Source organism: Phyllobates terribilis, unplaced genomic scaffold (genome assembly GCF_046119375.1).
Source record: "Phyllobates terribilis strain yellow unplaced genomic scaffold, ASM4611937v1 Scaffold_2__4_contigs__length_985480577, whole genome shotgun sequence".
Taxonomy (NCBI): Eukaryota; Metazoa; Chordata; class Amphibia; order Anura; family Dendrobatidae; genus Phyllobates; species Phyllobates terribilis.
In genome coordinates, this window is record NW_027362762.1 from 371027387 (window position 1) to 371054084 (window position 26698).

Genomic DNA, 26698 nt, shown 5'->3' on the forward strand with positions numbered 1-26698 from the left:
GAGTGAGAAAGGAGAGAGAAAGACCCAGAGGGGGAGAAAGAAGGAACTCTGAGAGCCCAAATACAACCACAGGGTGAAGAGTTGGCAACAGGGTACCGGATCCCAAACTGGTGGGGGCTACAGCATACCTCAGCCAGAGACCGGAGGCCGTGGGCAGAATCTGCCACGGCCACCCACTATATCCACCCGGAAGGCAGACCACGCATAGGGTCAGGGAACCCAGAGACAAGGGTTCGCCAACAAGAGGCCCGAGGGAGCCGGACATAGGTGGATCCCTGGTGGGGAAGGCCAGAGACGAGGACAGGACAGAAAGGGAGCTCAGAACCACGCTCCAGAACTACTTGGGGGTTGGCCGAGTCCAGGACCTGGTGGACGCAGCACGGCTCGGGTGGTCACTCAAGGCCGGAGTGACCGGAACATCTGCAGTAAGTAAAGAACCCTGAACTGCACAACCCGACTCTGACTCTCATTACCATCATCCCTGCACTTCCACAACCACCATCCTCTGCACCTGACCCCCTGAGGCTATACCCCTCCCATTGGGGGTTATACTACCTGGGCTGCACAAACACCATCAGCCTCAGCGGACCCTGCTGCAGCGGCGGCCGAAGTGACCGCAATTCAACGGGTGGCGTAGTCGACATAAAGAACTTTAGTAACATCAGTAAGGACTGCCACACACTGAGCTTGACACCCTGGGCACGGACCGGGTCACAGCCACTCGGAGACTACAACCCCCATCTGATCCGGCTCCGGGTATCCCCCAACAACAATGGCCCAGGGGGCGCGTCAACTTTGGCGTAGCCGGCAGGATAACGTGCCCGCAACACCCGGGTACTGCGTGCCTGAAGAAAAGAACAAGTTTACCTCAAAAAGAAGTCTCCCGCCGGTCCCGGAGGGTCCCCGCCATCGGACTCCATCACAGATCGATTCCCGCCGGTTGTCCGCCATTAACAGCTTTTTCCCGCCATCTGCAGAGTTTCCCGCCACTGGGAGACGATTCCCGCCATTTCCAAAGGTTTCCCGCCTTGTCAGAGCGGACGCCATTATGGGCGTACCAGAGGATGGCAAGAGGCCGCCTCCCATCGTGGGCCAGGACCGAAAATGGCGCCAAAAGTGGAAACCGCCCCCACCAACAGAGACTGTGATGCTAGAGGTGTCTGTCAGCGTGAAAGAACTGCCCCTGGAGCTGACAATCACCAAGTGGCCCCGGGACCGCCCTCGAAGTGGGAGGACTGAGAACAAGAGAGCAAAGATGGGTGTCGCCTGGAGCAGTCTGGAGAGAGCGCACCCGGAGACAAGAAGCCTGGAGCAGAGTCCAGAAAGAGCCTACCCGGAGATGGAGGGAGAGCCAGGCAGCACCGACCCAGTGGTCAGGAGCCTGATGCGGGCCGCCACTCCAGGCAGCACCGACCCAGTGGTCAGGAGCCTGTTGCCGGTCGCCACTCCAGAAGGCCTGCTGGAGACAACGGGAGGAGAGCAGAGCAGCACCGACCCGTTGGTCAGGAGCCTGCTAGAAGCAACGACCCCACTAGGCTTAGTGGAGGTCTTGGCACAGCTCCCCCGAGATCGGGAGTGTGCACAGACCGCGCTGGAGGGCCTCGCACGGAGGATGGCCCGGGTGCAGCGAGAGACGTTAGCAGAATGGAGCCGTGAGATGGCCCAGCAGACAAGAACCCGTCAGCGGAGCACGCCACCCGAGACGAGGAGACAGACCGCCTCTGAGGATGGCGCAGGAGGACTGAAGGCCGGAGACGGCGCCGAGAAGGGAGCCGAACGAATGGAGGCAGGTAAAGGGGACGTCACTACCCCGAGCCGGGAAACCGCGCGCCTGCCCCAGCTCCCCGTCGCAGAGCCCGAAGTATCCCCTGCCGTGCCCGTCGCTGCAACGTCACCGCCGCAGACTAGGCCTCAAACGGGAGCCGCGACCCCTGTGACGTCACACGCCTCGACCCCGAGCGTGACCAAGCAGGAAGTACCATCGGCCTGGTCGCAAGGCCTAGTACCCCCGGGCGCCGCAATACCAACAGCGCCCCCTACCTCCGCGGAGCCACCGGCCTGGTCGCAGGGCCAAGTAACACAGGGCGCCGCCGTTCTTACGGTGCCCTTTACTTTCAAGGTGCCCCAGGCCTGGTCGCAAGGCCTGGTCAACCCGGGCGCCGCTACCATCACAGCGCCCGTAACATCAAGAGTGCCGCACCTGGGTGAAGACCTGTTCGCCCAACATACGTGCCCGGATGGGCAGCCCTTCATATGGCCACCGGAGTTTCACCATCCTCGACTCCGGAAAGAGAGACCCCTAGACGAACCCCTGATTCCGGTTCCAAAGCCCGTAAAGAGGATCTCGCCCCCGCTAGCAGAAGCGCAGTTTGAGTGGGACCCCACCGGAGAAGACCTCATGGGGTTCACTCAGGAGACTCGGGCAGCTGCAGCGGAGCGTGCAGAGTGCTGCCGCCAGCAGCTCGAGGTCTTTGAGAGGGAGCGGAGAGAGAGGCGGGTCCGGGAACAACAAGCCCAAATAAGGAGCGCGGAGCAGAAGAGCCGGACCAGGAGAAACCCCCGTGCAGCGCATGGTCCCCGTACCATCGGGACTGTGATAAAGTTCAATCTGCAGCATGGGTGGGGTTTCATCAGGGATCACCGCACCCCAGGCGACGTCTTCGTGACCAGGAGAGACGTTGAGTCCCACCTACCGGAGGGACACAGAGGACGTGACCTGTATTTAGGGGACGAGGTCACCTTCACCCGGCACAAGTGTGCCAAAGGACCCTACGCCCTCCATGTGCATCGCCTGACGGAGGAGGAGCTGCGGTGTGAGGAGGAGCAAGAGGACCCGGACGGGTCTGAACCAGAACCTGAAACTGTCTACAAAGAAAGAGCAGGAGGACGCCGTCGTTGAGTACGGTAGTATAGAGACTGTATATAGTTGCCCGTCGGGGCACAGTGAACCGTTGCTGCTAATATAGTCCCCGTTGGGACCAGAGAACTGAACTGTTAACCCGTGTGTCCCTATTCCCACTGACCGAGGACTGAGAACGGTCAATCCTCCCTAATACCTGGCCGAGGACTGAGAGCGGCCATATCCCCTTGTATATAGTTGCGCTTCCTAAAGCGCCCCCTACCGGTTTTATAGGAAACCGTGTTTCTTCAAGAGACTGTCGCACTTTACCCGGTCACAAGTTACACCGTGACCGGAGGTACCAGAAGATAAGAATGTTTCTAATGAAAAGTTTTTATGAAAAATTTATATGAAAAGTTTATGCTGATATATATGATGTTTTATATGTTTATGTTTATGAAAAAAAAAAATTGTATGTTTTGGATGTTGTTTATATCTTACAGCCCGAGGACGTGCTGTGATTTACCAGGGGGGAATGTAGCACCCTGAGGATTCGGCTGCTACAGGGGTATTGCACCTCAACCCAGAGGTGTGGTATTCCACTCCCGGGTAAGGATGGAGTGTGGAGCTGAGCTCAGAAGGCTGCATGCACTACACACATCCCATTTCCGAGGAACAGACCAACGGTACTCCCACTTAGAAATGTGCAGGTACGACCGAGTCTGTCCTTGGCTGGAGTGGGAGGGGGGTGGACCATCCCAGTAGTGTAGGGGCAGATGGGGGGAGCAGTCTGGGTAGTGCTAGGAGCTCATTGGGTGCTGGTCACCTGAGCTCACACATAGAGGGAGTATAAAAGGTGGGAACCATCTAAGATCAGGGTCAGTCAGCCACAGTCAGTCAGTCTGTGAGAAGTCAGCCTGTTGTAGTGAAGACTTTGCAGAGGAGTGGAAGAGAGCAGAGGAGCAGAGCAGCCCCAGGCCCAGAGTGAGAGAGGAGAGAGAAAGACCCATAGGGGGAGAAAGAAGGAACTCTGAGAGCCCAAATACAACCACAGGGTGAAGAGTTGGCAACAGGGTACCGGATCCCAAACTGGTGGGGGCTACAGCATACCTCAGCCAGAGACCGGAGGCCGTGGGCAGAATCTGCCACGGCCACCCACTATATCCACCCGGAAGGCAGACCACGCATAGGGTCAGGGAACCCAGAGACAAGGGTTCGCCAACAAGAGGCCCGAGGGAGCCGGACATAGGTGGATCCCTGGTGGGGAAGGCCAGAGACGAGGACAGGACAGAAAGGGAGCTCAGAACCACGCTCCAGAACTACTTGGGGGTTGGCCGAGTCCAGGACCTGGTGGACGCAGCACGGCTCGGGTGGTCACTCAAGGCCGGAGTGACCGGAACATCTGCAGTAAGTAAAGAACCCTGAACTGCACAACCCGACTCTGACTCTCATTACCATCATCCCTGCACTTCCACAACCACCATCCTCTGCACCTGACCCCCTGAGGCTATACCCCTCCCGTTGGGGGTTATACTACCTGGGCTGCACAAACACCATCAGCCTCAGCGGACCCTGCTGCAGCGGCGGCCGAAGTGACCGCAATTCAACGGGTGGCGTAGTCGACATAAAGAACTTTAGTAACATCAGTAAGGACTGCCACACACTGAGCTTGACACCCTGGGCACGGACCGGGTCACAGCCACTCGGAGACTACAACCCCCATCTGATCCGGCTCCGGGTATCCCCCAACAACAATGGCCCAGGGGGCGCGTCACTTTGTCAGGGGTTAATGCACGTCAGGTGTGTTTGGTGGGTGAGCCCATTTCATCTGGTCTGTCAGAAGGTATTCAATTATATCCCTACATTGATTGACTTTTTACTTCAGTTGTGCCCTCTGTGTTGGGATAGCTGCCATTATGAACTTTCTTGTCTTTTAATCATTTTTTGCAATAAGTTATTACTTTTATTTTTTTCCTCTCCACAGCAAAGGACTGATGCAGACATCCATGGATCTGTCTGATGACGGACCGCAGCGCATGAACTGGCCGTGGGTCTCCTGATCCAAGTGTGTCAGCCTCATAGAAATATATGAAGCTGTCATGCTGCGGTCAGGAGACCTGTTGACAGTCCTTGCTTTGCGGTCCATGATCAGGCCGAGATCTACAGACGTGTGCATGAGCCCTTGTTCTCTAGGTTTCATGTTACTTTTTAAGTTTTCTTTCTGTTGTAAGTTTTTATTTTTTTCCCCCTCAATAACTTTCATCATCCAGATGTTTTAGACACATTATTCATGAAAAAGCAGTCTAAAAAAAAACCTGTTTAAAGACAGAAATAGAGTGATTTTTAAGTTGCACCAAATTCATGAGAATTTTGTTACTTTGAAGATTTTGGTGCAAAATAATGTCAGCGAATACCACAAAACAAAAGTGACTTCAATAAATTGCACATGATGAATTGGAGCCAAAGACTGCTGAGACAAAGGCCTTAAGGACTCCAAAGTGGCTTTGGCTGCCTCATAATGGTATGTGCCCACGATACGTACCAGCCTGCGGCCCCGACGCTGCGGAATAGCCGCCAGTGGCTTCCGCTCATTATGCAAATAAGCGGCGCCATATATATTTTTTTTTTTTCACCTGCGGACTTTGCTCATAGAGGTTAGGTCTATGGGGAAAATCCACATGAGGACCCGAAAGAGAAATTGACATGCTGCGTTTTGGAAAGACACACCACATGTCAGTTTCCGCTGGTGAGCCTCAGGTGCCCCGATACGCATAGTGGACATGGGATTTCTACAAATCCCATCCACTATGCTGTAACATTTGGCCGCTGCGGGTTTGACGCTGCATAAGTCCGCAGCGGCTCTGGATCGTGTGCACACAGCCTTAGTGTAGCTTTTACACTAGACTGACCACAGCATTTGAAGTAAATGATGTGCTCCATATTCTGGCCTCTTGCGACCTCTTCTAGAGGAAGTTGTGCACTAAGGCTGCAGTGCTCCCTGATATGTTTGGCTTGCACTGGACACTACTAGGCCACATGCACACTTTAAGTATTTGGTGAGTTTTTATTACATCAGTATTTGTAAGAAAAAATCAGGAGTGAAACAGTCCGAGCAAAAGTATAATAGAAACACGTCCCCATCTCTGCGTTTTCACCCACTCCTGGTTTTAGCTTACAAATACTGAAGTAAAAAACTCACCGAATACTCAGTGTGCATGTGGCCTTAGGCCACTGAGTGTTTGGTGCAGTTTTAACACTGATTGTGTTTTTTCTGTGCAACAAAAATAATGTATTTCCATTCCAACAAAGTGAATGGGATTTGTAACCTTTCATGCCCATGCTTTTTGAGACATGTCAGTTTCTCTTGCAGTAAATATGCGTTAAATTTGCAGACTTTTCCCATAGATTTGAATGAGATGAGGAAATTCTGCAGGTAAAACCATACATGACTATCAATAAATTTTATCAAGTATCAGGAAGTATCCTAAAACAAAGCAGTCTTATTTAACACAAAACATTCCAAAAAGGAAACAAACGCGAAAAAAACACATTAAAAATTACAAGTAACTTAATTTAGCTAATTAGTGCAGAAAATCTGCTGCATCAAATACGTATCAAATAATCTATGCCAAGTTCCCACGATGAATATATTCACACTTCAGATTACATATCAAATAATCCACAAATGACATTGGCGTGTGGTGCAGAATTAAAACCCACTGCATTATTTATCAATTTAGATCGTGGATTTTCACAGTGGAAATTGTACTTTGCAATTCAAAATCTGCAAATTCTAATCCGCGATATGTCTGCGGCACAATTCACAGCAGCAAATATGTGCTTATGTAGAAACCTACTGGAGCGTCGCTGCGTTTTCTCATCGGATGACATTGGAGATTAGTAAAGTCTCCTAGGACCTAACTCCAACCTATTTTTGCCAGAGGAAACAACTTTGGGCAGAATCCGTCTGCTTTTCCTCAGTTTATGCTTGACCCTGATGCCCTGGGAGTAAGGGGATCATATACTTATGCAGTTCTACTCTGAAGTGGCTCCCTGTACAGGTGTAATTTTCTGTAAGCCATACAGGTCTCTCTTGGGTTATGGAGTACAGTAGTAGCTGAGATTCTAATGTTCACAGTCATGTACTGAAGCGTGTATTACTGAACATACTTCTATGGTGAAGCCTTTCAGATTATTATTCGTCCCAAGCAAATTTAATGAAAACACTTCCTGGATTTTCTTCATTGTAAAACAATGGCTGGAAGGGTGTGTTAAAGTCGTTTTAGTATCGTAGCACTATAATCCCGTTACGCTTGGTTTTCGGGGTTGTTTTGCCAGGCGAGGAATGTTCGTGTACCAAGGCAAGGATGAGCTGAACAGTAAGGCACTTGGATTTTTTATGCCTATTTAGATTCTGTTTTATTTAAATGTTTGTGCCTCCCTATAATGAGTATTTATATCTGTAATGTGCTTTTAAAATTCACGACTGTGATCTGTAAGTATTTAAGGGATTTTCTGGATTTTTCAAAAGTGAGATCTTAAAATTTCAAGAAATTATTTTTATTGGTCTCTCAAAAGCCCCAAGTTGCTGCATCTCCAGTTGTCACCTCTGGCACCAGAAGTAATTACATTCAGCCCAGCATTGGGACCTCTACATATCGGCAAGTAGTCAGTGATTGGCTGCCACAGTCACATCTGGTGGATCGCCTCTGCTACTGACTGAAGCATCGGGAGGGGGATTTCAAGGGATAGCTAATGCCTATTTCATTATCTTATAATACACCCTACTCTTTGCCCACTTTTGAAAAAGTCTGGAAAACCCCTTTACCATGGATATTAAAGCTGGTCTTATATGCCATGGAATTGTATTGTCTGCTTTTTCCTGATATGATTTAACTGAGATGTAAGTAAGCCCCAAAAGTGCAGTTTTGGGATAGCATTGCCTACTATTCCCCTTAGATATTTATCAGCAAACAGAAGGTATAAAATCTCTGTGCCATGCTGTCTTCATAATATTGATAGCATAGAACGGTTAATTTCCCTAAGGCTGAGTTCACACGATGCGTTTTTAATGCGTTTCCGCGGCGTTTTTGCAGTTGCGTAAACGACGCGGAAACTCATGAAAAGCGCATGGTAGAAGGGCAGCAATGTTCCCCAATTGTAATCCGCATGTGCTGTGCCCATGATGCGGATTTTTCCGCAGCGTAAACGCTGCGCTCAAAAATCCGCAGCATGTCAATTAATTTTGCGGAAACGCTGCTCTTTTGCCGCCATTGACTTGCATTAGACCACATGGAATCCGCATCACTGTATATGTTGATGCGCTTTTCATGCGGTCTAATGTGCGGATGGTACCCGGGTGTGGATGAGAGGACTCTCATCCAGACCCAGGTACCATTAAAAAAAAAAAGAATAAAATAAAAAATATATATATATACTCTCCTTCTGACGGCAGGCGCAGCGCTCCTGCTTGGTTCCCCGCACTTCGCGGTTGAATGAAGAAGGACCTTCGCTGACGGGTCACGTGACGCTGACGTCGGCAGGTCCTTCAGTCTTCACTGCCGGCAGCCGGGACCGAGCGAAGCAGGACACCGGGGGCCATCAGAGGGTAAAGTATATATTTATTGTTTATATTTTGACATTCACACACTATATAAATCCATGCCGGTTGCATGGATTTATATAGTGTGAAGTTGACAAGCACTTTCCAAGTGATGCTAAAATCGCTTGGGAAGCGCTTGTCAACCCGCATGCGGAAATGAAAGTGAAGACTGCTTCATTTCCGCATGTCCCTGGCAGGAAACCGCATGTACAATCCGCATGCGTTTTTTCCTGCCAGGGAGATGCAGAAATGCTCAGGAAAAAATCCTGAGCATTTCTGCATCGTGTGCACATACCCTAAGGCTTCCCATCTGTAGCATTGGATCTTCCCTATCTGGAAAATTATGACCTAGCTAGCAGAAGAAGCCCAGAAGACCTGGCAGAATCGAGGAGAATAAAGTCCGACCCTCTGCAGTGTTACAAGAGCGAATCTATTGGTGAAGTAGAGGTGTGTTGTACAGACGTTTTTACATCCCATTTGGATTGAGCATAAGTTTCAGTATACTTAGAGCTCATTCAGAAGTAATTTTTTTAATGGAAAATTTCTAGCCACGTTTGTCATGTCTTAAGGGGCTGTACACATGCCCATGTACTTTTTGCAGGCGGAGTGTTCAGCATCGAGACACGGAGTCATATCTGATTTTAATCTGAGTCACGGATCAATCTCTTTAATGCCAGTGTATCTATCTGTGAAAAAAAATCAGCACCTGAATGCCATCTGTGTGTGGTCGTGTTTATTTGATAGGAGACGCTTGAGAAAAAAAAATCTTGTATGCAAAAGAAATTCTGATGAAACGGATGGTAAAAACTGACACACTGACTAAATTGATAAAGCTTAGTTTTTCTTGTGTACAAGGAAAATCACTGACTTTTGAAGTGCGATTATAGTGCTAATAATCCTCATTTACCGCAGTAGCTGTAAGAATAGCGCTAATACTCCTTTAATAGTGCTGCTACCGGAATTTCCTCAGATTGCATTGGAGTCATTTCTCTGGCACAATTTGCATCGGAATGGAGGCCAAGAAACCGAAGCATTAAGGTGCTGTTCAAGTTGGCATGAAATCTTTTGTGATAGTCTTCTTTCTGTCCACATTACATATCGTAAACAGAGTTCACATGAGCAAATTGCAGACCTGACTGCCGTGTGCACCTCTGTGTACTTTTCCACATCTGACGGGTGCACCACATTTAAAATTAGCACTCTAATACACACTGATTTTTTTTTTTTTTCCGCTCACATGACTTGGCCTATTTACTTACAGCTTCATGGGATCCTCAACAATTTAATTTTTGTTCCACTTTTATTTTGCACAAAATTTGTTAGAGGTTGTCCACTACTTTAGTATTGATCACCTTGTCCTTAAGTCTGCACATTGATTTGAATAGGAAGCTGATGTGTAGTATCCTGCGGCGGTCACTGTCTGAAAACGGGCAGCTCCACAAGTGAGTACTTCTGGCCAGAGGCCACCGATGACTGTTGATCAGCACAGGTGCTGGGTGTCGGATCCCGAACATTAATATCATAAGGATAGGTCATCAATGCTAAAGTAGTGGACAACCTCTGTAAGAGTTTTTACAGTTTTCTATGAGTTAGCAGGGCTATGGAATCAGTAAGCCAAACCCCCGACTCGGACTCCTCAATTTTCCTGACCTCAGACTTCATGACTAAACTAAAAAGCCTAGATCCTTAGATCAGGAATAGGACGAACATTTATAGGACATTTCATAATCTTCCCAAATTCTTATGAAAATATTTACAGCTCATTCTGCTTTGAACTACTGAACCTAATTTACTATATACAGTATTTTAGGAGTTGGTCCATTTCATACAGACTCTGACTCCACCAAAATGGACAGACTCCAACTCCACAACCCTGGCTTCATTCAAGTATTTTGGTCAAATTTTTACATCCGTATCTAAATCCAAACCTAAAATGAGTCCAAAAGCCAGAAGAGGTACAGATCTTTCAGAGATATTTTTTCTGTGTATTTTTCAGCCATCCATACTTTTGACTTATAATATTCATGTTAAATTCGTCCATGTTTAAACACCTTTGCTTACATTTAGAGGCTGTAAACCTTTGTGTGGCTAGCCCTGCTGGCCACTGAGCAGTGGAGGGCTGCAAGACGCTCTGACATTTTACAGCTGTAGAAGCTTGCCATGGGAAGCAGCTAACAAATATCTGCCAGGATGCAATATTCTAGGATGTTTTAAGGTTTTTCCAATGTAATAAAGTTGATTATCTATCCTCCGTCACAGAACTTCTATGTTTGAAATTCTCATACATTCATTGGTTGAGAAATGGTTTTTGAACCCTAGCATGAGGAGATAACCGTGCGGCCATTATCGATTAAAGATATATGCTCCAATTTTTATTTCACTTGAATAGTTCTGCTATACTTCATGAATAAACGCGTAGATGGTATAATGGCATTTTGGTGTGTAACTGGAAAAGTTCTGTCCTTTTTGGGCAATCAACTTAATGAACGAGAGGACAGTAAGGCCAGGTTCACATGACCGTATTTTCGGTCTAAGTGCTGTCCGTAAAACAGTGGTGCAGATGAGCAGTATTTTATTTATTTTTTCCCTGACTGAATCTGCATGTGAAAAAATTTGCAGCATGCATTAGTTTCTTCTGTGTATCGGATGAGACTTTCCCATGTAAGTCTATGGGTGCAAGAAAAAAAAAAGACGTGGAATGCCATATGGAGCCACAGGCTGGCATCCATTTTTTTTACAAGTACTTTGTAATTCTTTAACATGGGAAATTGTGAGTGATCTTATAAATTGTTACCGGTATAACTGCTACTTTAAAAGAAAAAAAAAAAAAGACTGCACAAAGATGTCAAGTGAAAAATTTTTTTTTAAGTTTTCTGGATGAAACTATTTTTTTTTAATACACTCGTGTGAACCTAGCCTAAGGCCTCGCTCCCACTTCGTATAAATCGGACGACTGCAATCCGATAAAAAATCGGATTGCACCCAGACCAATGTTATTCAGTGAGGCAGTGTAGATCTTTATATTTTTTCTCAGCTGTATTCAGCATAAGAAAATAATCGCAGCATGCTGCAATTTCACTCCAAAGTGCAAGAAACAAATCACATGCCATACGGACCAGCAGAATGGCATCCCATTTTTACAGATACATTACTATTCTGTAAGATAGGAAACCGTAAATGGTCCTGTAAAAGATGAATAGCTGCTGAGTAGAAAAAACGGACCACACATGGCTGGGAATGGGGCTGATTATTTATACGCCAGTGTGAGCGAGGCCTTACAAGGAGGGTTGTTAATACCTACATCAAGAAGCTCATCTATTTATCAAGAAGATAACACGCGTATCGGTGTAACATTGTGTCTAAAATGAAAGAAAATAAAGGAATTAAGTTTGGGCACTTGTAAAAGTCAGTGGCAATAGTGACAGTAAGTCATGGTAATTTTAAAATTGAGCATAAAAAAGCAACATGCTCAACAAACCAAATACGTCCAAGTACCTCCCAAGTTGCATATTAAGCGCGGTGCAGATCTTACATGTCCCTCCAAAGGGTGTATGTACCAAAGAAACAGTAAGAAAACTAAGGAATGAAATGAATGAGCATAAACAAAGTTTCTGAAATGATCTTGAAAGAAATTTTGCAGTGATCCTGCTAATCTACTCCATTTTCCAGATGAAGAGGGCATGGTTTAGCATTTTGTCTTTTGCTGCAGTCAGGAAAGAGGATGAAGGCTCCTGCTACAATCAATTGTCCTACAGCCATACATAGGACTGTGAGCAGGGGTGGGGGCTGCGGCTGATCAGCTGAAACACATGGAATTCTTATGTATTTCTCTCTCTAATGGCAGCTTTAGGCATTGATTTCAATGTTTTGGGCATATCATAGGGTTTAATTTTTGTGATATTTTACACTTTTAATTGCAGTATTCCTATTCTGTAATGGAGGTGTCCATAGTATTCATAGGTTGAGGTCTTCTCCTGCTGATTGACATCTTTCTATGTACATGCAGAAGGGAGTAAACTGTCAATCAGGGGCTGGAGAGCGGGGTGGTCCTGCAGCTGATCAATATGGAGGACTCCCTGAGTTTCTCCATATCATTGAGAAGACTTCTGACTCACAACACAAGTGACTAATAGGGTGTAAACTTCACAAACTACACAGGCACCTAGAAGAGAAACTTTACTCTTCATGTTTGTCGCTGATGGTGACAAACTCCGTTTAATATACAATGAATATGCAAACGATGTGTCTTCATACGCACTACCTTCAAAGGCTATGAGTTTTGCTGCAGATTTTTATGCAAATTTTCAGCTGCGCTTTGCAGTACCAGCAAAGTCTATGAGAAACCAGAATTCTCTGTTCACACATTGTTTTTGTTTTTTTCTGCTTATTTTGTGACTTGGTTGTGTTTTTGGAAAATAGAGCATGTCACGTCTTTCAGTGTTTTTGCAGCAGAAAGCACACCTGCATTTTTGCTGCATATTTGCATCGTTATTTTTACCCATAGGAAGTAATGGGCGGTCAAAAAAATGCTGCAAAAATGCACCAAAACCTGTGTTTTTAGCGCAGCTGTTTTCGTGCCAGAGAAAAGTTAGCAGCAGATTTGTAGCAGAAAAAAACACAATGTGTGAACATAGCCTAAGACCTAGAATTGACCCACATACTTTGGCTTGTAAATAGTATTACTGCTCCTGTATAACTGCAGCAATATTTAGATAAAATATAAAATCAATTTTTTAACTTCAAAGAATACAGTTTGATCTTTAGAACCCTTAGAATACATTGTTCCTTAAAGAGCAGGGCTGTGGCGTCTGAGTCGGTGTCCATTTTGGTGCAGTCGGAGCCGGGATAAAATGGACCGACTCCTAAAATATATATTAAATTGGGTACAACAGTACAATGCAGGATGTACTGTAAATGTTTTCATAAGAATTTGGGAAAGTTATGAAATGTTCTATTCCTGATCTAAGGATCTCGGCTTTTAGTTGAGATGAATCTGTGCCACACTTTATATACATGCTCAGTAGTGAGGCAGGGATGTGGAGTCGGGAGTTGGGTCAGAGGTTTGGCTTACCGACTCCACAGCTCTGTTATAAATAATTTGTCACCAGGTTTTAGCCCCCCCCCCCCCATTTGAGAACAGCATAAAGTAGGAGCCAAGACCCTGATTCCAGTGATACTGATACTTGTACTGCATTTACACATCTGTAATTCACGTACCGGCCGCAGGTCTCCCGACCCGAACTCTACAGCCTCATAGGCGTATAAGTGGTTGGCACTGTTGGGTGCTCCTGTTTGTTCCCACATTCCAAAAATACATATTTGATAAGGAATTTAGATTGTGAGCCCCGATGGGGACAGTGATGTCTGTAAAGTGCTGTGGAATATGATGGCGCAAAGCAACATAAATAAGCAGTTCAGGTCAGGAGACCCACAGCCATTCTGTATTCTGACCAGGACACACACTTGTGAATCTGACCATACTGGGGCTTTTTGTTATAGTTTTTGATAACTGTCTTATCTGCTGCAGCTCTGCTAGTCTTCTTAAGAACGAGCCCCTGTTAACGTAGTCCTCAATATTTATGAGCGTCGACTATTCCCGCACTCCATCATTGATTGACAGTTGTCTGGTTATGTACAGTGTAGACAGACAAGTGAAGCAATGGTGTGGGCGGCGTTATACAAAGCTCTTTTAGAGGGTGAGCAGATGAAACAGTGATGTTACCAAATTCAAAGCAAAGAGCCTAGTAAGTGGCATGTTGCTGGAATCGGGTTTCTATCCCTATATTATGCTGCCCTCAGATTGAGAATCCTGGTGACCGATTCCTTTTAAGCAGTCCTACTCCTTTAAGCTACTTTCACACACCTGTGTATTATGGTCTGAGTACTGACCATGATGCATGCGCTGGCCTAAGATCGCTTGACCTGAACTCAACAGCTTCATAGAACAGTTAGGACTGTGACGCATGGTGTGCGTGAATGTAGCCTTACGCTACTACTTATATTTCAGTTTACTGGAATGTGTCTTGAGCTACGAGGAAACCTCAGATATGTAACACCATTCCTTTATCTACAAATACAGTGACAGCTCCTTGTACATAGAAAGTGAAAAGGCTTTTTCTTGCTCGATCCGTTAGTACTAGTCGACAACGGATGCTGCGTTAACGCTCTGTTTACCATCGACTCCAATGTTAAAAAACCCGGATTCAGCAGAGATCAGTTAGCGAATAGCAGACTTAAAAGTTGTGTAGTCAGTACAACTTTTTTCCTAACTGATTTCTGCTGGATCCGTTCGAACGGATCATTACTGGACATGTGAACATAGCCTAAATATATCTGGCACTCATCTGCGTTCTAGGTTTTCATCTTTCGCAAAGCTAATGTTTAGACTGGTGTGTACACAGCTTAACCCAAGGCTGGCAGGTACATCCAAGGACAGTTTTTTTTCTGACCCAAACAACTTAAGTATGATCAGCTTCTGTATATGAATTCCTCATCGTGAAATATGCTAAGGAACCCATACACAATAGATTGCTGTTGGCGAAACAATGGTTCGGCAGATCGTTAGGTAGCCTAATTTTCTCTCCGATTCAATGAAAGAGCTGAAGCAAAGACTCTACTGCCAACGGTTTAGCTCGCCAAGAACGAAAGGATAAGCAGTCCAATATCTGAAATACCAGATCCTTTTCTTCCCTAACATCATCTGTCATGAGACACCCATACGTGTTAGAATGTCGTCCAGCCCGACTGATATCGGCAGATTGACACTTTGTCTGGTGTGTATTGGGGGCCTTTAGTTATCGCAAGCCCTGCTTAATGGGTCTCCAAGGACTGCCAAATACAGATGGTTATAATAAAAAATAGTATTTATTTTTGATTGATCTGCTTTTGTGTACAAGCATATGATGGGTTGCCTAAATAAGGAGTGTATATAACAGAGATTGTCCAAGCATGGACGTCACTTTTTAGGGCAAGATAAGAACTGGAAGATATAATGTTAGCACCATTTGCTTAATGTTTTATGTGTTTTGAAGGCCTCCCAACTCTCCCCCGACAGATGAAGTTAAGGGAGAGCGAGATCTTGCCTGTTGGATTTCCATAGGTGCCTATGAATTCCTCCGCAGATTTTCTCTTAATCCTAGCTGCCATCTTTTCGTTTTCAGTCTTTATGCTCCAGCGCAGGTGAATGTGATTGACTAAATCAAGTTTCCACATAAAATGGAGATCGCAACTAGTATTTCTAGGCAGTTGACTAAACTTATTGGTGGTTGCTTAGTTACCAACTTCACAAACTAATTTTATTAGATCTGATACAATAAGTTCAATGATGATCTTTATCAAAGGGATGTTTCACTACTGCTGTCATATTCTTTGGCTAGGTGATCACTGTTAGATCTGTGGGGGGTCTGACAACTGCCACCCCAATTGATCAGCTCTTCTGCGCTCTGGCGGTGGCCATATGTGAACAGCTGCAGGGCTGAGCAGCACAGCTCTGGGAATTGTTTAGTGGTCGCTGTCTCGGGAACTACTGATCCAGTCTTACACAACAGCATATTTGAATAACATTGTCTTTAGGGTGCTATAGAAATGTCCCTTTTGTCAATTGTCCTGAACGCTTTTTTTTTCTGTATGTGAATACTTCATGCCATTTAATTTTTTTTAAAGACAATTTATTAAGAAACTCCAAAACATTTATTCCTTTGCGACCACCATAACTCACCGCTCTATCACATAATACAGACCTGGTATCCCAGGTGTAGAGTAAATGAAAATCTTATTTAAAAGAATAAATGTATGTGCATCTGTCTAGATTGTTTCTAATAGCTGAAATGTTACAGATAATTATTTTACAATAACAGTATTTGTTGTAGCTATTTTTTTATTGTTTCTAATTTGTGGCAGAAAATGCCGGAAGGGTCAGAAGACCACAACCACTGGTGGGCGTTCTGAGTCCCCGTCCTTTACCATCTTAATCCAGCACACAACCGGAGATGGCACAGGGCAGTCGTCAGCTTGACATCCAGGTATTAAGTGATCTTCAGCAACGCTTCCCTGAGATCCCACTAGAGGTGGTATCTCAGTGCATGATGCAGGTATGTGCTAGTGTGATGACAGTATCTATAGTATTTTTACTGTCTGTCCGTAATCTGCTGTTTTTACTAACTCCCTTTTCAGGTGAAACTTTGACATCTTCTAGTTGTTGGTACGTTGCACAAATAATTTTGCTTTTGTGGGTTTTTGTTTTTTGTTTTTTTTCTCTTTGTTCTGAGAAAACATGCCAAGCCTATGGCAAAAGTCAAAATTTTACCATTTGGATAATAATTGTGTAAGAGAGATCTTTGTTTTTTCTTTTTTTTATGTGAACTGGACCTATCGTAAGAATCTCATTAAGCTGTCTGTCCACCTTTTATGAAATCACAGAATGCAGGTATATTTGCTTATAGAAGGGAAGGTTCACACAACAATTCTTAGCAGACTGCAGAAACCATATTGCTATTTGGTAGGGAGTGCACAGAGGATTACTGTAGTGACTAAGGCCACTTGCACATACGTAATTCATGAGGGGGCTGCTTAGTGTTACACATAAATATAAATTACGTGAAGTGCACATCAAGCGGGCAGCTTTGAGGGTCGAAGACTTGGATGTTTTCAATGAACGTGTTGAAATATTTTCATTCTTCACAACAGGGATATCAACAAGTATGTGATCTGCCAATACCACTGGCCTATGTGTCATCCTATAAACATTTCACACTTCGCTACAGTTGGATACACATATTGGTCTAATAGTTATGACACTGTTACATGTCTAGATTTTTAAAGGCATTTCACACTCCTTGATACTAGAAACATAGAGCTGTAGTACTTCTTAAGTATTGGTTGGCACTATTAATTCACAGGGAAAATAGGATAAACGATAAAAGTGTATCCAAATATATATATATATATATATATATATATATATATATATATATATATATATATATATATATAGCAACAGAAAAGTGACTTGTTTAAAAACGAGTAAGTCTTTATTAGACTCATTAAAAATACCCAAAGAACGTCACAAAACTGTACATATTAATAGGGGGAAAAACCATGTTACCCTCAAAAAACAATAGGGTAGGAAAGGGCATGTGCAGTATCTCTGTAAGACCCTAATAGTAGCCCCTACCTGAGCCGCTGAGTCTGGCAGCCTAAAATTGCATAATGGCGTTTTCGCTCAAAATAAGCGAAGCTAATAGTCTTTAATAAGGCACCTAAAGGCTAGAAAGGCAAAATAGCAATAAATAATTACTTGCCCTATTGCTAATGCTCTGGGAATATCCAACTGGACAGCATACAGTTTAAAATCATATAGTATACCTTCATAATACTGTGCTATTGAAGGAATAAAATAATCCATAGTATCTATAAACCAAGAAATGTTGAGGGAACGGTTAGCTAATTTGAATGAATTTAAATCTCCTGGTCCACATGAATTACATCCTAGGGTACTGAAAGAGCTAGCAGAGGAAATTGTAGAACCGCTAGCCTGAATCTTGAAAATTCCTGGAGAACAGGAGAAGTCCCAGAAGATTGGAGAAGGGCAAATGTTGTCCCTATCTTCAAAAAAAGAAAAGAAGATGGGGTCAGGAAATTATAGGCCAGTGAACCTTACTTCTATACTAGGATACCAGGAAAGATCTTTGAACAAATTATTAAATAGCATGTATGTAAATACTTGGATAAAAATACAGTAATTAACCATAGCCAGCATGGGTTTGTAGCAAACAAGTCATGCCAGACTAATCTAATTTCCTTTTATGATGCAGTCACTGACTGGGTGGATCAGGGATATGCGGTAGATATAGTATATCTTGACTTCAGCAAAGCATTTGATAAAGTATCTCATACTATCCTTATTGAAAAAAATGACCAACTATGGGATTAACAAGGCTACGGTTAGGTGGATTCATAACTGGCTCAGTGATCGTACTCAAAGAGTAGTAAATGGTAGCATATCCAATTGAAAGAGTGTTTCAAATGGGGTACCACAAGTCTCTGTTTTGGCCCCAGTGGTGTTCAACATTTTTATAAATGATCTAGATAAGGGAACTGAAGGTAAACTAATCAAATTTGCAGACGATGCAAAGCTAGGAGGGATAGCTAACACTAGAGAAGGCAGAGAAAGGATTCAGAAGGATCTAGATAAGCTTGAACAGTCGGCAGCGACTAATAGAATGATATTTAACAGGGAGAAATGCAAGATTCTACATCTGGGCAAGAAAAACAAAAATTACATCTACAGAATGGGAGGAATAGAACTAAGCAACTTGCATGTGTGAAAAAGACTTGGGTATACTAATAGATCACAGACTGCACATGAGTCAACAGTGTGATGCAGCAGCAAAGAAAAGGCAAACAGTTCAGGGATGTATTAAGAGAAGCATAGAGTCAGACCTTGTCTGGAATATTATGTTCAATTCTGGGCACCACATTTTAAAAAAAGACATTGAAAAACTGGAGCAAGTTCAGAGAAGAGCTACCAGGACGGTGAGCTTACTACAAACTATATCTTACAAAGAACGGTTTAAGGATCTGGGAATGTTTCGCTTACAAAAAAGTAGCGTAAGAGGAGTCTTAATAGCCGTCTACAAATATCTGAAGGGATGTCACAGTATAGAGCTCATTTGCACATGGAAACACGAGAAGCAATGGAATGAAACTGAAAGGAGAAGATACAGATTAGATATTAGAAAAAACTTTTTGACAGCGTGATCGAGGAGTGGAACAGGCTACCACGTGAGGTGGTGAGTTCTCCTTCAGTGGAAGTCTTCAAACAGAGGCTGGACATCTGTGTGAGATGATTTAGTGAATCCTGCATTCAGCAGGGGGTTGGACACTATGACCCTGGAGGTCCCTTCCAATCTAACATTCTATGAATATGAAAAGGAGTACATTTTTACAAAACCATAGTACTGCCTTAACACGTTTCAGCTGTGCAATATCAGGTTCATCAGAAGGTAAGTCTTCAGTCCTATATAATACAATGCAAAGGGATGCCAGATGAAGATCGTGTGTTACCTCTAAGGTAGCTGCCTTAAATGTGTGTAGGAAGTGATGTACTTTAGTAAATCCCTCCCCCACAGCACAAAAGCAAAGAAATTGTCCACTGGTATCCAGCTAAACAAAAATGGCCGCAGGCCAGAAGTACATCATCAATTGGACTAAGCCAAAATGGCCACAACCAGGTAGTAGGTCATCAATCTTACTGAGCCAAAAAGGCCGAGACCTGAAACTACGTCATCAATCCAACCAAACTATAATGGCCACTACCTGATAGCAGGTCATCAAGTGGACTAGGCCAAAATGGCACGACCTGGAAGTAGGTCATCAATTGGACTAAACAAAACTGGCCACGACCCAGCAATGTGTCATCAGTCGGGCTGAGCTATAATGGCTGTGACCCGGAAGTACATCAATTAGACTAAGCAAAAATGGCCACGAAACATAAATATGTTATCAATAAGGGTACACGTGAGACTGGACCGCAGATTAAAAAAATTCCAATAAATGCACTATGTAACACCATTTTTGTTCCTGGCTTCCCAGTGTAATATTTCAACTGCTTATGTTTAAAGACTATAGAAAAACGACTACATTCTGCACAAACTTTGATTTTATGACCACAGCACAGAAAAATTTCGTATTTATTGTGACAAAAAAATAAATTATATTTTCGTTCATGCGGTCTAACAAAAAACAACACTTGCATGGTAAATAGACACAGTCAAAAATCACTCAAAAAAGGTTCAGAAATGAGTAGGTTTTCTAGATTTGCAAGTGTACTGCAAATCGCTTTCTCGAAGAAGCCCCCAAATGTAGTATCCCATCATGTTTTCGTTATACTGTCCTTGGTAACGACGTTCAAAGTCCAATATATCTTGATGAAAGTGCTCGCCTTGCTCCTCTGAGTAAGCTCCCATGTTCTCCTTGAACTTGTCAAAATGAGCATCAAGGATATGGACTTTGAGAGACATTCTGCATCCCATTATGGCGTAATTCTTTGAGAGTCTGAACCAACTGCACATAGTTTTCAGCCTTGTGATTACCCAGGAAGCCATGAACCACTGCAACTAAACTGTTCAAAGCCTTTTTCTCCGTCCTGTTCAGCAGCTTGGCGAACTCGTCACATTCTATGATCTTCTTGATCTGCGGTCCGACGAAGATACCAGCCTTGACCTTTGCCTCGGACAGCTTTGGAAAGCGATCTTGGAGGTACTTAAAAGCTGCTAACTCCTTGTCAAGAGCTGTGAGAAATGCTTGATGAGGCCTAACTTGATGTGCAGTGGTGGCATCAGCACCTTCAGAGGTTCTATCAGCAGCTCCCACCTGACGTTGCTGTGGCCAGTCCTCTCTGTGATAGTGCGCCTTAGTGTCACGGCTGTCCCAGAGTCAAAGGAAATTTTGTGAAACCGCCTTGAAGGCCCATCAGGAATGACACCATCTTGAAATCTCCGATGACCTCCCATCCATAGTCGTCGTACTTCGAGGCACTCCGCAACATCTTGACACTGGTTTAGTCCTCTTTGACATACACAGAGTGAGCAATAGGGAGAGACGGGTAGTTGTTTCCGTTGTGAAGCTGCACGGCTTTATGGCTCCGGGATGAACGGTCTATGACTAGGTTCCATTCACTCGGGTTACAGGTGATACCTATAGCCTCAAAAAGACCGGCCACATTGTTGCAGAAGCACAACCGATCTTCCCGACTGAAGAAGTTGGAAAATGTTTGATGCTTTCTCTGATCTGTGACTTGCTCGCTTTCATCCAACAAGTTCCACTGCTTGAGCCTGGATGTGAGAAGCTCCGCATTGGACTTGGGAAGACGAAGGTCTCTGATCAGATCGTTGACGTCTTTCTGGGTAGGAAAATATGGCCTTCTCTCATCCGCATCTGTGAAAACGTAATCTTGATCTCCAATGTCTTCCTCGCTGTCTGACTTGCTGCTTTTTCCTGAAGATGGCTGATCCCTCTTTGGGGGAGTTGGAACAGGCCGCTCAGGGCAGTGTGGTACTGGGGCAATGGAAGAAGGAATGTCTGGATAAACGATTTGAGGCGCATTCTTGCCTGTGCGACGTTTGGCAGGATCCACCATGCAAAAGTAGCAGTTGCTTGAGTGGTCTGTCGGTTGCCGCCAAATTTGTGGGATAGCAAACTTCATGGCTCTCTTCTCCCCTGTACCAACCTGTAACATAGCAGATATAATTAATTATATAAATTTAAAAGCAGGAAATTTTACACTTTACTTAATACATATTTTACTAAAGTGCATTGACATGCGTGAAAATTTTGTCAATTGCAACTCCTTAAACTGTAGTCGATCTAAATCTTTGAAATTCTACAAAATAAAGCACTGCCATCTAAACGAGCAGCAATTGTTCACCTTACCTTCAAGAGTTTTCTTGCAATATTCGCATGTGAAATAAGGTGCCCAGGACTTGTCTTGATCCCCAACAGGCATGCCGAAATATGCCTTGTAGGCCTTGCACATCTTACAACATGCTTTCACGGAATACTTTCTCGCTCTTGTCTTTATAAATTGTCCACACACGTAGCAAAATGCATCTGCTTGGCGCAAACAACCTCTTGATGCCATCTAAAACAAATAGTTCTCTCCCTCCTTATCCTCAACAGAACTGTACAGTAGCTACTATGGAAACTGAAACCTGACACTGCACCGAGGGAGGAGGGAAGAGGGAGTGCATAATTACATGAGTTTATACAGCAGCCTGGACTATTCATGTTTGCTTATAATGGAGAGGACTAATGTACCAGCTCCCTGCAGGGTCTGACAATGCTGATAACATGGAAACTACAAAGGGTAGAATAATGATTTTACATGTTTTTAAAAGGTCTGCCCAGGCCCTATTCAATGGTAATATTAGTATCATACTGAAAAATGACTTGACAGTGTCCCTTTAACTACGATTCGTTATTCTCTTACTCAGCAATAACATAAACCGAAATGTTGGTTCGAGTCACCTGTGCTTTTATACTTGTACGACAACTATTGAACAGTCCGAGAACGTTCTAGAACGTTCTAAAAGTTTGTAGAAATTTCTAAATAATTCTGGAAAATTGTAGAAACTTCTGCACAATTGTAGCAGTTCAAGAATATTCTAGAAGACTGCTCAGTATTGAATACGAATCGAGAATTTTCCCGAAAACAGACAAATTTCAAAATTTCATTGTCCTGATCGCAGAAGCAAAGTTTTTGTGGAACAACAACTATTTTCTATATTTTTTTTTTAGGCTTAACTGGTTAGGAAAACACACTTTTGTACCCAGGAACAAAAAAAAAAATTGTTAAAGTGATATCAGTGATTACAATTATTAAATAAAGCACTATGCTACTGTAATCCTTAACTATAAGGATATAATAATTCTGCACAAAGATAATTTAAAATATAAATTCCAATTTAATTACTGTCAAGGAGATTATGTAGTAAGCTAGATTTAGAACTAATTACGTCCAGGAAGGGGTTACCAGATTTTGATGAAATCTGTTTTATGATAAAAGATTTATATTTTAGCAAAGGCCAAAAGAAATAAAATGGCAAAGAGAATTAGCCAAACTTTAATCTATATCCTCCTCTTGTACGCTGACTTGTTTTTGCTCAAGATTACTGTAATTGTTTTTTTGCTATGTATACCCCTTTTAATAATAAATAATATTAAAAAGATTAATAACCCACTCTGGTAAAGACACCAAGGGAGTTTGATGTCAGTACGCCTATAATCTAAATAAAAGATTGACTAATTCCCTTGTTGTCTTTAAGTTAATGTCTGTGTTAAAGGGAACGGGTCACGTGAAAAAACACTATTCACCTACAGATATGGGGTTAATCTGCAGGTTAATAATGTTCTGAACCTGTACGGCAGCATTCGGTGTTCTCTCATGGGGGTGGCGTCCGCACAGTTTCAGTCACTGCTCAGTGCCTAGAGAGCGACGGATGGGGGTACGGTTACAGAAGCTGATCTCTATACACAGAGCAGTGGCTCTATTTCTGAAACCCACCAAAAACAAGCAAGAAAAATCCTGAACAACCTCCTGGCAAGAGATCAGGTTTTTCTGCAGAAAAAAAAATGCTGAAAAAGCCATGATGTGTGAACATAGCCTTAAATGAGCATATTATAGAAATTAAATAATTAGCAGAATTTTTTTTCTCATGCTCTACTTATCCTATATATTTACCCCAAATGATCAACCTTACGGTTTTTTTGCTTTTATACACTACTGCATTGAGTTCATTGTAATATGGAGAAGCCCATGAGTTAGTGTAATAACACACTTGCTGCATGTCCAGCTAATTCAGGGTGATGCTGCATAGTGTAAAGTCTGTCATGGTTCTTTGCTAATCTGGAAGAAAAGATTTTTGTGTCCCTAATTACAGTACCTATCATAAATCTAATTATTTCTTGGCACCTTGGAGAACAATAGCTAGCAGTTATTCTATGCTTCTTCATTAGTCTGATGGCAAGGAACGTTATTCATATTTATGGTACAAGTACAGCCCACAAATAAAAGTTTTTGTCAGGTGTACTGGAAAAATACTAATGGTGCCAAAATAAAAATGAAATATTATAGGCAGCAAACTTAGATAATTGGTCTAGTACAAGATAGCAACTTCAAATTTGGCACTGAAATATAGGGACCATATGTTTACACCCTAAATATATTATTAGAAGGTGAAATGGTCAATTCTTGGTTTTGCTGATATTTATTGTGCAGCATTATGCAGAATGATTAAAAAGAAAAAAATTGGAATAAAGATATCTAGTCAAATGTTCCAATAATAGCTGAGGCCCCTACAGCAAGCACCTTGGCCATAACGGACTTCTGCTTTTGAAACCGTTCAACAGCAGATGTTTTTGTTCTACAATGGACCATTGGCAAACGCTTAATTGTCGTGATCCTAGAAGATCAAAACCAAGATTGAATTTTTGGCAGAGACCTACATTTTGCCTATTATAATACATTCGATTCTATTTCACTAAAGTGATTGAACACTTTAATTGATTCCTTTTGTGTTAGAGGAGTCTCCCAACTATAAGATGATCATCAGGTGATCCATTGCTGTTCCATCCATCAAATAGCCATAATGTGTGGAGGAACCTGAAGGCAAGAGTAGATGCAAAATAAAATAGTTTCCACTTAAATCCATACTTTCTCAATACGCCTTCCACGACAGCATTGGAGGATGTTGTCCATGCCCTATTGGGGGACAGGAACCTAGAGAGATTAAAAGCCCCTCCCCAGTGTTTTCCTGTCCCCCTTGGGGCATGGAGAGATCCTGCAGTGCTGTCGGGCCAGCAGGGCAGCGCTGTTTTTCCTTACCTGTGTGCCGGGCAGTGGTCGGTCGGGTTGCTCCCTCCTCCCTCCTTGCTGCTCCCCCTTGGGGGACCACCATGGCTTCCTGCGCCCCACTGAGGGTAAAGTCGCAGCGCGTGCGTCGGATGTGGCGTCGCCGCGGACCCTGCTGCTCCGGCCTGAGCATTCCACTCTGCATGTGAATTCCATTCTCCTGAACCGGCGGACGCTTGGGCGCGCACGCCGGGTGACGTCACTGCGGCCATCGCTCCGGTCGGGCCGTTCCACGAGGGACGCTGAATGAAGGACCAAAGGCCCATACCAAACCTGGATTGGCCCTTTAAAGTGACTGGAAAGGGGAGGGGACTGAGGTCCCTTGCTGGGAGGCACGGTTTTATTTAAAACCCGCCTGAAGACACCAAAAGGTAAGGCTATTCCCACTATGGAAGGTGATAGGTCCTGTACCCCTGCATCTACAGAGCCCAGCGTGCCCTCGGCTACAGTGAGTAGTACCTGGGTGGTCACTATGGGGTTATCTCTGCCTACTTTTAAGATGACATTAGATCTCCCCTCCTTCTATTTCACATGGGTCCCCTTCTCTTCCCCTTTCTTAGGAGGACAAGGCCCCTGCTTCTAAGAAGGATAAAGACCAGCCCCGTAGATGTGGCATCTGTACAAAAAAGCTGTCCTCATCCTATAAGAAGTTGTCAGCCTTGTACGGATAAAATAATTAGAGAAGAAAACCCCTCACTGATCGAGGAGCTTAGATCACTCGTTAAACAGGAGGTCCAGGTGATTAGACAAGAGGTCCAGGCCTCCTTTGCTGCCCTGCCTGTCTATTCCTCCTCCAGGCCCTCTCCTTCTAAGAAGAGGAAGATCCAAGAGTTAGACTCAGATGTGGTCTCTATGGATGCTACTAGCTTAGCCTCTGATGATTTTGAGGAATTGGCGTCCATGGGGCCTGCCAAAGCAGTCGAAACCGGTAGATATTATTTTTCCTCGAACTACTTGACGCTGTTAGAGGCACTATGGGGCTGGAAGAAGTGGAGGTTCCCTGTTCTGTTCAGGACGAGATGTTTAGGGGTCTTAAAACCAAAAAACAGACTGGGTTTCCAGTCCATGAGGTAATTAGGGATCTCATCCGACAGGAATGGGAGTCCCCGGAAAATCGCCTCACCACCCCTTCGGAATTAAAACATAGGTTTCCGTTAGAGGGTGATGGTTTTGAATGGGAAGTCCCCAAAGTAGACATCCTGGTGGCTAGGGTAGTGAGAAAAACCTCACTTCCCTTTGAAGACTCGTCCCAATTAAAGGATCCTTTGGACCGCAAAATGGATAGCGTCCTTAAAAAATCATGGGAAACCTCCTCTGCCTCTCTCAAAGTCAATATTTCCTTGACTTGTGTGGCCAGATCCCTCTTCAAATGGCTGATAGCAAGAACCATCCAGAAAGTCAGGATAGAGAGAGTGGCAACAATTCTGGTGGCCCCTCTGTGGCCTAAAAGGCCTTGGTTCGGGGCTATCACAGAACTCTGCCTAGAGGGTCCGGTAATACTACCACAGGTCAACAATCTTCTCTCTCAAGGGCCCCTGTTCCATCCCAATTCTCAGTGGCTTAACCTGGCAGCCTGGTTACTGAAGCCGAGATCTTAAGATCCAAAGGTCTCTCGGAAGAAGTTATAAAAACTCTTCAACAGAGTAGGAAACCAGTGACCAACGCGATATATGGAAAAAAATCCTATCATGGTACGCTCCGGATATTCCTGATACCTCACATCCCAACATTGCTCGGATACTTGATTTTCTACAGAGTGGATTGGAGTTGGGTCTCAAACCTAGCACTCTTAAGGTGCAGATTTCAGCCCTAAGTTCCATATTCGACCAAGATTTAGCCTCTCATAGGT

General features: G+C 44.0%; 2 protein-coding genes across 3 annotated transcripts in view; one reads left to right on the forward strand and one right to left on the reverse strand.

Moving 5' to 3' along the window:
* TAB3 (TGF-beta activated kinase 1 (MAP3K7) binding protein 3) overlaps positions 1-26698 on the forward strand; it is a 58024-nt gene that overhangs the window by 12495 nt on the left and 18831 nt on the right. The window contains exon 2 of one of the 2 annotated variants that reach the window (XM_073664730.1): positions 16341-16531. In XM_073664730.1, coding sequence (XP_073520831.1) covers positions 16430-16531 — 102 coding nt within the window. In that variant the 5' untranslated portion in view covers positions 16341-16429. The remainder of the gene's footprint in view (positions 1-16340; positions 16532-26698) is intronic. The other variant, XM_073664731.1, reaches the window with a different exon arrangement.
* On the reverse strand, positions 20201-22157 carry LOC141210398 (uncharacterized). The gene is made up of 2 exons (XM_073664732.1): positions 21873-22157; positions 20201-21669 (listed from the first exon to the last, which is right to left on the reverse strand). Exon 2 carries the CDS (start codon positions 21643-21645, stop codon positions 21001-21003), a length of 645 nt encoding a protein of 214 aa, XP_073520833.1. The 5' UTR covers positions 21646-21669; positions 21873-22157; the 3' UTR covers positions 20201-21000.

Excerpts from the sequence above, each read along its gene's own strand:
- LOC141210398 (XM_073664732.1), bottom strand. The coding sequence starts at position 21,645 with ATGAAGTTTGCTATCCCACAAATTTGGCGGCAACCGACAGACCACTCA.